This window comes from Macrobrachium rosenbergii, chromosome 25 (assembly GCF_040412425.1).
Source record: "Macrobrachium rosenbergii isolate ZJJX-2024 chromosome 25, ASM4041242v1, whole genome shotgun sequence".
Lineage (NCBI taxonomy): Eukaryota > Metazoa > Arthropoda > Malacostraca > Decapoda > Palaemonidae > Macrobrachium > Macrobrachium rosenbergii.
In genome coordinates this window covers 12,210,534-12,221,033 of record NC_089765.1, presented here as the reverse complement: position 1 = coordinate 12,221,033, position 10,500 = coordinate 12,210,534, and the positions used below count along the sequence as shown (strand labels likewise).

Below are 10,500 nucleotides of genomic sequence, written 5' to 3'. Positions count from 1 at the left end.
TCCACTAAGAACTCGTTTTCTTACTCTCTCTCTCTCTCTCTCTCTCTCTCTCTCTCTCTCTCTCTCTCTCTCTCTCTCTCTCTCAGCTTTCCTCCTAGATAAGAAGGAGAAAGGTGATGTCATGTTTAGGTCCCATAAGTTCAAGAAAGACATCTCTCTCTCTCTCTCTCTCTCTCTTAAAATGTGAACAGGAAGGTGTTGTTATGACTAAATTTTGTCAGCTTCCTGAGAAAGATTGACCTCGTCAATTCTCTCTCTCTCTCTCTCTCTCTCTCTCTCTCTCTCTCTCTCTCTCTCTCTCTCTCTCTCTCTCTCTCTCTCTCTTCTTAGATTGGAAGGAGGAAAGTAACATTTCCAGGTCCTGTAATCCTGTTGAGAAAGTTTAACCTTTCCCATCCTAGCTCTCTCTCTCTCTCTCTCTCTCTCTCTCTCTCTCTCTCTCTCTCTCTCTCTCTCTCTCTCTCTCTCTCGTATATCAATACTAACTAAACATGAAATTAATGACTTTTCTCAATTCCCCAAACAGATCGAACACTTAGAATGAGAGAAAGCTGTTAATTTTCACTCTCTGAGAAGCTTTCGCTCCCAGAGACTGCTGGAACTACAGGTGAATGAAACGTCTTTTACCTAATTATCTACAATTTGGGAGTGAAATAATTAATAATTATTAATAATATCAACCGAGAGACAATACCAAAACATACATCATGCCTCAGTCATCGGAGAGCGACGAAATGAGAGACAATACTCCAGTACCTAACGAGAAAGGAATCACAAACGCCGCTTTCTTGCACGACTTAGACACCAGAGAATTAAGCAGTGGGGACAAGAGTACTACCCCAAATGCCCTAGAGAGGAAGCCTGCGCCTTCTCCGGATGGCTCTCCTTCGGAGGAATCTAAGCAAAAGAAGAAGAAGAAGAAGGAGAAGGAGATAGACGATTCGAATTCAAGCGTAGTCGAACTGAAGAAGGAACTAGGCCTAGCCAATGGCGTCGGGATCATTGTTGGCATCATGATCGGTTCGGGTATCTTCGTGTCTCCAGGGAACGTCGTGAGGTACACAGGCAGCGTGGGCATGTCCTTGATGGTGTGGGTAGCTTCGGGCCTCATGACGATGTTCGGCGCCCTTTGTTACTCCGAGATGGGTAAGATTTAGTCAAGTTTTTGAAGTCTTGACTTAAGGTAGCTGTGAAGGTTCCCCTTTTAAAAGACTTCTTTGTGATGTTACAGAATTGAATTCGAGACATGAATCCTTGAATGATTATGCATTAATAGTCTTTTCTCTCTATGGGTAAGATTTAGGGTAAGATTTAGGAAAGCCTTTTGAAGGTTTCTCTTTTAAAAGACTTCTGTGTCATGTTTCAGAATTGATTTTGAGGTATGACTCCTGAATTTGAAATATGAATCATGAGTAATTATGCATTATTATCTTTTCATTATGATTTATGCAGACATTAAAGTTCCCTTTGTTTTACCTCATTTTGGAAAATAACTTTTAATGAAGAGAATCAAGTAACTTAAAACTGCCTTTGAATTCTTCTGTTCCAGAATCATCAAAGAATTCAAACCTCAAGTGACTCAAGTTATTCAGGTTAAGTAACTCAAAACTGCCTTTGAATTCCTCTATTTCAAGGAATTCAAAAGTCAAGTGACTCAAGTTACTCAGTTTAAGTAACTCAAAACTGCCTTTGAATTCCTCTATTTCAAAGAATTCAAACCTCAAGTGACTCAAGTTATTCAGTTTAAGTAACTCAAAATGCCTCTAAATTCCTGTTTCAGAATCATCAAAGAATTCAAATGTTCAATGCCTCTTGAAGGAAGTACACAATTGAATTCTTTCCAGTGGATAAAGTTCCATCCTACCAATTTACAATATCCTACAATCCTATTAAACATATTACTGTACATCATTCCTACCAGGTACCATGATCCCAAGAAGCGGAGGATCCTACACGTACATCCTGGAAGCCTTCGGCCCTGTTCCAGCCTTCCTGACCTTGTGGATTAACCTGGTCATCCAGTCTCCTGGAAGCAGAGCCATTGGGATGATCACCTTCGCAAATTACCTCCTCCAGCCACTTTTTCCAAACTGCTCCGCAGTGCCTTATTTGGCTGTGAGATTTGTGGCTCTCAGTATGCTGGGTGAGTTTGAAGGCATTCGAAGGTTTTTAGGTTTCTGATGCAGCCGAAAGATAGATGTATTTTCAGTGGCCTTGATTAGGCTATACGCTGTACAGAAAACTCGACTGCACCGAAGAAACTTCAGCGCACTTTTTACTTGTTTTAATTGTAATTACATTAGGAAAATACTTCACGTATGTCTTGTAGAGAGCAAACATTCTACTACTTACAACAGTAACAGATAAGTAAGCAGCACGATTGCCCAAGGAAAGCCCTAACCTAACCTAACCCTCTAACCTAACCTAACCTAACAATGACACTTGAGCTCACTAACTAATCTAGGTACAGAGTTCTTAAAAAAGTGTATCGTGAATTTATTTCAAAATGCTCCAGCCTAAGGAAATATCGAACGTTCTTATAAAAACATCATCAATTCACCGTTATTCACCAGTGTCCATTTCTCTAGGCCTGGCCACGTACGTCAACTGCGCGGGCGTGAGGTTTGGCACCAGGCTGCAGGATTCTCTGACCATCACGAAGACTCTGGCCCTGATTTTGGTCATCGTCGTGGGAATCCATCACCTGGCCCGGGGTCACGTCGAAAATTACGTTGACGCCATGGCCGGAACAATATACAACCCAGCTTCAATTGCTACCGCCTTCTATTCCTCTGGATTTGCTTATGGAGGATGGTATGTGAATGGATGATGAGGTATTTTAGTCTTTGAATTTGCTTGTGTGAAGATTTGCAGTTACCGGGCAATATATACTATATATATATATATTCATATGTATGTCTGATTTTACCATTAATAATTTTAAGGATTAAGAAAATAGAATCAGAATGATATATTTTGGAAAATGGTCTGATATATATATATATATATATATATATATATATATATATATATATATATATATATGTATATATATATATTCTTCAATTTATATATAAGTTAAGCTTTATTGACTAAAAACAGTTTTATTCCCCAGGAACGCCCTGAATTCAGTTCTGGAGGAGCTGAAAGATCCTTACAAGTAAGTCTTTATGGTATATATATAGAGATAGATAGAGAGAGAGAGAGAGAGAGAGAGAGAGAGAGAGAGAGAGAGAGAGAGAGAGAGAGAGAGAGAGAGAGAGACAGGATACTGTGAAGGTCACTCTTCAAATGACTTGTGACATTGAGCAGTCAGTGATTTTCTGGTCCAGTAAATAATGCACAAGGATCATTTATGCTGTTGTATACATACATACATACCTACATACATACATACCTACATACATACATACATACATACATACATACATACATACATACATACATACATACATAGTCATTTGCCTAACAGGAAGTTTTGCTTTGGTTAGATTATTTTCAGTAAGTGAATCAAATTCAAATTTGAATTTCTTATTTGATTTATAAAAACTCAGGGTATTTATAGACCTGCATGAACCTTTGACCAAATGTATAATTATTTGTCTATGCTATGATAAACATAAAAAATTTAGTTTCTAATGGTTTATCAAAATGGTTTATCTAGTCTTAACCCAAGACAGAGAAAAAAAAAAGCACTTTGCCAAGTATTAATTTTAGCAATAAACCAAATATATTCAGCACTGCCTTCATATTTGGTTAAAACCAAGTTATTTTCACTAAAACCAAGTGATAGACAGTTAGACACAGAGTAAACAAAGTAACATGCAGATAGACAGATATTAAAACCAAATTATTTCCTCTAAAACCAAGTAATAGACGAATAGACACAGAGTAAATCAAGTAATATACGGATAGAAAAATTATAAAACCAAATTTTTGCCCTAAAACCGAGTGACAGACAGACAGAGAGTAAATAGATGTATTATCGTGGCTCATAACATCCTCCTCCTTCCAGAAACCTTCCCAGGGCCATTGCAATATCAATTGCCAGCGTCACGCTGATCTACACACTCACGAATGTTGCCTATTTTGCCGTGCTGACTCCAAGCGAGGTCTTGTCTTCAAACGCTGTGGCTGTGGTGAGTGTTTTGTGTAATTCTTGTTTTATTCTTCACAAGATGCTTCCCCAACCCTCAGTGATGTTATCAAGCTAATCTGAGTAATTTTAGTTCCCCATGCACATGTTGACAACTTTTGTTGACAACTTTTGTTGACAACTTGTTGCCCACACATCACAAACAGGTTGAACATAAGTCACTGACTTGTTGGTGGTCCTGACCAGTGTTCATACAGTTATTCAGCAGTTTCCACTTACTTTGTTGACTTGCATTTAACTCTACAGTGAAATTCGTCTTGAATACATGTTGACCACTTGTTACACACTCATCAAAAAGAAGTTGAAAACAAGTCAGTGACTTTATTGGTAGTCACAACCAGTGTTTTATATGATTATTTAGCACTTTCCAAAGATTCATTCTCCTTTATAGTCATTGACTTGTATCCAACATTAGAGCAAAACTATCATAAACACAAGTTGACAACTTATTGCACACATATCACAAACATATTGAACACAAGTTAGTTACTTATTGGTAGGCACAACCAAGGCTTATTGCAATTATTCAGTGTTTGTCAAAGATCCATTCTACTTACAGTCTTCTGCTCTCATTCATCTACAGTGAAAAATGTCACAAACATACATCTACAACCTGTTCCACACATGTCACAAACAAGCTGAAGAGAAGTTCAGTTCATAGTTTAGGGTGAATGAATACTGGAATAGATCTAAACGATAGACAAACTCTTCCCAAGCTACAGTACCAAACCTTTAGCATCCTACTTGTTTCAGACATTCGGCAACAGGACCCTGGGTATCCTAGCTTGGGTCATCTCTATATTCGTGGCTTGCTCGACCTATGGCAACCTCAACGGAGGTCTGATGACCCAGTCCAGGGTTGTCTACGCCGGGGCCAGGGAAGGTCACCTGCCCAGATTTCTCACCTTGATACACGTCCATAATAAGACACCTGTTGTCTCTCTGGTTTGCATAGTAAGTATTTCTCTCTCTCTCTCTCTCTCTCTCTCTCTCTCTCTCTCTTCTCTCTCTCTCTCTCTCTCTCTCTCTCTCTCTCTCTCTCTCTCTCTCACATTGGCTTTGGGTTCATTTGTGTGAGGTAACTGATTGAATTTCCAGGGGAAACACTTGTGGGTTAGCTAATGATTTATTGGAACTTTCTCTCTCTCTCTCTCTCTCTCTCTCTCTCTCTCTCTCTCTCTCTCTCTCTCTCTCTTCCAGATGACCTTACCTACAATTTTTCAAGGTCATACATCAATGTTTATTGTTACTCAGTGGGTATATTCCTTCCAATATTGAAAAAAATTACTTTAATATCTTAGATGATAACAAAATCTACAACATGTATTATATATATTTCTCTCTCTCTCTCTCTCTCTCTCTCTCTCTCTTCCAGGTGATCTTACCTGCAATTATGCTGTTCGTTCCTGATGTGGGAAGCATCTTAGCCTACACAAGTTTCACAGGAAGCGTCGTCAGTATCATGAGTGTCAGTTCTCTCCTTTGGCTCAGGTACAAGGAACCTGATAGACATAGGCCTATCAAGGTAAGGCTCTCTCTCTCTCTCTCTCTCTCTCTCTCTCTCTCTCTCTCTCTCTCTCTCTCTCTCTCTCTCTCTCGTTCTAGTCAAAGACATTTGAACCAGAATGAATCTAATTGTATCTATTGCCAATATTTTTAAAAACTTTTAGACCTCTTTTGAAATGTTGCCTCTCTCTCTCTCTCTCTCTCTCTCTCTCTCTCTCTCTCTCTCTCTCTCTCTCTCTCTCTCTCTCTCTCTCTCTTTCTAGTCTAAGACATTTGAACTAGAATGAGTCTAATTGTATCTATTGACAATATTTGTAAAAAAAACTTTTAGACCTTTTTGAAATTTTGCCTCTCTCTCTCTCTCTCTCTCTCTCTCTCTCTCTCTCTCTCTCTCTCTCTCTCTCTCTCTCGTTTCAGTTAAACACTAAGCCAGCAAAATGAAGTCTGGTGTAGGATGCCCCAGAGTTTGGCTAATGGCCTAATTCTCATAAAATCAACCAATTCTATTATTATTATTATTATTATTATTATTATTATTATTATTATTATTATTATTATTATTATTATTATTATTATTATTATTATTATTATTTCAGGTGTGGCTAGGCTTCCCAATCATTTATCTGATCATGTGTGTTTTCGTGGCAGTATTTCCAATAATACGAAGACCTGTGGAAATAGGTGTGGGAGCCTTTGCGTTTGCCGTAGGCCTATTGGTCTATTACGTCGCCTTACACCTCAAAATTAAGCCTATTGGTGATGCCATGGGTACGTGAACTCTGCCATATTTATTATAAGTAGTATAGAGAATAGGAACTAGTAGTATTTTAGCATTTCCTGGCTAGTCCTAAAAGACTAACTGGTGAACCTGTAGACTTATATTCTGAGTGGTATTAGTTTGGTGGGAATAGGCCTATACTATCCAGTTCTGATGTAGAGTTAATTGTTCCAGAGATATATTAGACCAGATGGCTATTTACTGCATGTAGTATATTAAGTAGTAAATAGTTTTATTTAGGTAATTACTGGCTATTTGTAATCCAGTAGACTTATGTTCTGAATGGTATAAATTTGGCGGGAATAGGCCTATACTATCTAATTCTGATGTAGAGTTAATTGTTCTAGAAATATATTAGACTAGATGGCTATTTACTGCATGTAGTATATTGAATGGTAAACAGTTTTATTTAGGTAACTACTGGCAATTGGTAAGCCAGTGGACCTGTGTTCTGAGTGGTGTAAGCTTGGTGGGAATAGGCCTATGCTACCCAGTTTTGATGTAGAGTTAATTGTTCCAGAGATATATTAGATTGGATGGCGATTTACTGCATGTAGTATATCAAATAATAAATAGTTTTATGTAGGTAATTACTGGCTAGTGTGAACAGAGTGATTGGTAAGCCAGTAGATCTATGTTCTGAGTGGTGTAAGTTTGGTGGGAATAGGCCTATGTTATCCAGTCTTGGTGTAAATAGAGTTAATTGTTTTTGAGATATGTTAGAGTGGATGCTGTTTACTGTAAGTAGTATATTAAATAGAAAATAATAGTATTAAAGTCATTTTTGGCTAGTACTAAAGTACTAACTGGTAAGCTAGTAGACCTGCATTCTGAGTGGCATAAATTTGGTGGAGGTAGGCCTATACTATCCAGTTTTGATGTAGAGTTAATTGTCCTAGAGATAGAATGCTTTGAATGGTAACTGTCTTTAAGAAGTATATGCATAAGTTCTCTTAGATCCAAATTCAACTAGGAATGGTTATTTTCTTGTTGCGTCTTGACCTATAGTACTATAATTTAAGTTTATTTTATATTATTTTTGTATTCTGTTTAAAAATACAGCTGAATTTTGTAAAGTAACAACAAAAGCAATTAATTTAACATCTATCTGATAAACCTTGTGCCATAATTCATAATTTGAATCATTTATTCAAATTTATTCAGAACATTACCAACTGGTTTCCTCTGAGCACCAGAAGAGCTGGCAGATCTAGACCTACCTAAATAATTAGCTATATAAAAGATTATTAAATGTATATTTCATAAGTATTACAGACTTAAAACTACCCTTTTACCACTCTGTATGGTAGTAATGAGGTGCACTGTAGACTTTACTGAAAGTTGCTTGCAAATCAGTCCTTCTTTTTCTTCCAGAGAAAGTGATGTACGTCTGTCAGCTGCTATTCCTGTGTGTAGAGGAGGAGAAAGCACAATGACTCGTGGAAAAAAACTGCTGAAAGTCTTGAACAGTAACAGAAGGGAATATTTCCGTTTTCTGTGAGAGCTCACGTTCAGTTTTTAGGCCTAACCAATGAAAAGGCTGTGATTTGCAGTGTTGTGGATACAACCTTTTACTCTCCAAGTGCTTCTCTGTGGCTTCAAAAGTATTACTATGGCATTTTTCTGGTTCTCTGATGATGCTGATAATAGCTATGTTCTCCTTATCTCTGAAGATACAGAAATATATCCTATATAGCTTTGCATCATTATGTATATATATATATATATATATATATATATATATATATATATATATATATATATATATATATATAAGCAGTGGTATTAACAGACACACACCACAAGATCAAGTGTGCTTTCATGTAACCATTTCTGAACCACAACTGTCCCATTTCCATGGCTAAAATTACGAAAAATACTTATAGATTAGAACACTCAGACAAAATATAGAATAAAAGAATATGATACAATTAAAACTTAAACTAAAAGAAAGCTTAAGTTACAGAGGTTTAACAGAATCTGAAACACTAAGTTGAGCCTAGACCAACTCTTAAGCATTCTGGAATCCTTCTCCAAAACCTACTCCTATTTGCCTCTTGTCAGTCACTCTACTTTCTCCTGACGTAGTGAATGGCTGGTCTGTTACCTTTGTGTTCCAAGTGTACTTATTACACTGAAAGAAAACTTTAGTAACAAACTCACTTCAGTTATACTGGTGTGGTAGAATTTGAAGCAGAGTTGAGCCTAGACCAACTATGTACCATTCTGGAATCCTTGGTCAAACCCCTAATACTAAATATTTGCCCCTTTGGTAGTCACTCAGATTCCTCTTGACGAAGTGAAAGGTTGGTCTATTATCTTTGTGTTCTAAGTGTACTTTTACACTGAGAGAAAGCATTAGTAAAAAACTCACTTTAAGTGCAGAGTGTGACAGAATTTGAAGCAGAGTTGAGCCTAGACCAACTCTGTACTATTCTGGAATCCTTGGTCAAACTCCTGATACTATAAATGTGCCTTTGGTAGGCACTCAGATTCCTCTTGACGAAGTGAAAGGCTTGTCTATCACATTTGTGTTCTAAGTGTGCTTTGTACTCTAAAAGAAAGCTATAGCAACAAATTCACTTGAGTTACACAGGTTTCTCAGGTTCTACAGATTCTTCTAAGTTAGTCTGGTTTCTCCTGACGATGTGAAAGGTTGGTCTGTTATCCTGGTATTCTAAGTGTACTGTTTTTTTTATGTGCGTAAGTGTTTTTTTGTGTGTGTTATGCTCTGTTGAATGTGAGTGTTTTTTTCTGCGTTTTGAATTATAGGCCTATATATGCTTTGGGGTTTCTAGCCTTGAATATGGGACAATTGTGGTTTAGGCACTCTGGTAATTTTAGATAGGGCACACTTTATATATATATATATATATATATATATATATATATAATATCCTCTTATTTGTGATAGGTCAGAGATTGACCCAAGAACGGTATGACCTCAAGGTCCAATTAACTCCAGGTGTATTGAAGAATATATATACTATATATACATATTTATATATATATATATATATATATATATATATATATATATATATATATCTGTATATATGTTGTATGTATGCATGTATATATATATATATATATATATATATATATATATATATATATATATAATACATTATATATACACACAGACAATACTGTGATATTATAGTATTTAATACAATGTAATGAGTTTATTATGAACCTACCAATAGAACTGGCTGTCAAATTTGCAATAACAAAAGATCAATAGAATTGGCCGTGAAATTTGTAATAACAAAAGATCAGTAGAACTGGCTGTGAATTTTGCAACAACAAAAGATATTGTTTGTATACATTCAAAACGACATTATCAAAAGAATTGCTGAAATTAAAAAATATATATGCATAATCTTCTAAACTCCTAGTGTATGAAGATGTAAGATAATGTATTAGTATACATATATACAAGGATTTAATGAATGAGAAAAATTATGTATTTGATATTCATAAAGTCAGTCAATAAATAATTATATGGAACTATGTATCACTAGAATATTGTGTGTGTGTGTGTATGTGTATGTGTACTGATGACTTTATAAGTGTTTTGTTAAGTGATTGCTTAATGTACAGTGTTATCTCTGTATGAATATTTATTATTTTTTGTTGTATATTTAATGTACGATTCATTTTAAGATCTTCCGAAGTAAATCGAATTGAGATATTGCGTATGATCTGCGTATCCTTATGTAAGTATGTATGTATTATGTATGTATGTATATATATACATATATATAGTATATATATATATATATTTGTATATGTATATATATACATACATATACATACATATATATGTATAAATATGTCTATATATACATATATATAAATATAAATAGATATATGTATATACATAAATATATATATATATATACATATATATATATATATATATATATATATATATATATATGTATATATATACATATATATGCATATATATGTATATATGTTTATATACATATATATACATACACATACATCTAAATAAACAATCCTCAAAGCATACCTCTTTTTTTTTATATGACCC

General features: G+C 35.4%; 1 protein-coding gene across 3 annotated transcripts in view; it reads left to right on the top strand.

Moving 5' to 3' along the window:
• Positions 1-10,093, top strand: part of LOC136852330 (Y+L amino acid transporter 2-like) — a 14,065-nt gene extending 3,972 nt beyond the window's left edge. For all 3 annotated transcript variants that reach the window (XM_067126884.1, XM_067126885.1, XM_067126886.1), the window contains exons 2-10: positions 527-1,146; positions 1,922-2,143; positions 2,589-2,814; positions 3,116-3,160; positions 4,016-4,139; positions 4,910-5,110; positions 5,532-5,681; positions 6,259-6,430; positions 7,815-10,093. In XM_067126884.1, coding sequence (XP_066982985.1) covers positions 708-1,146; positions 1,922-2,143; positions 2,589-2,814; positions 3,116-3,160; positions 4,016-4,139; positions 4,910-5,110; positions 5,532-5,681; positions 6,259-6,430; positions 7,815-7,876 — 1,641 coding nt within the window. In that variant the 5' untranslated portion in view covers positions 527-707 and the 3' untranslated portion in view covers positions 7,877-10,093. The remainder of the gene's footprint in view (positions 1-526; positions 1,147-1,921; positions 2,144-2,588; positions 2,815-3,115; positions 3,161-4,015; positions 4,140-4,909; positions 5,111-5,531; positions 5,682-6,258; positions 6,431-7,814) is intronic.
• Positions 10,094-10,500: the final 407 nt, after the last annotated feature.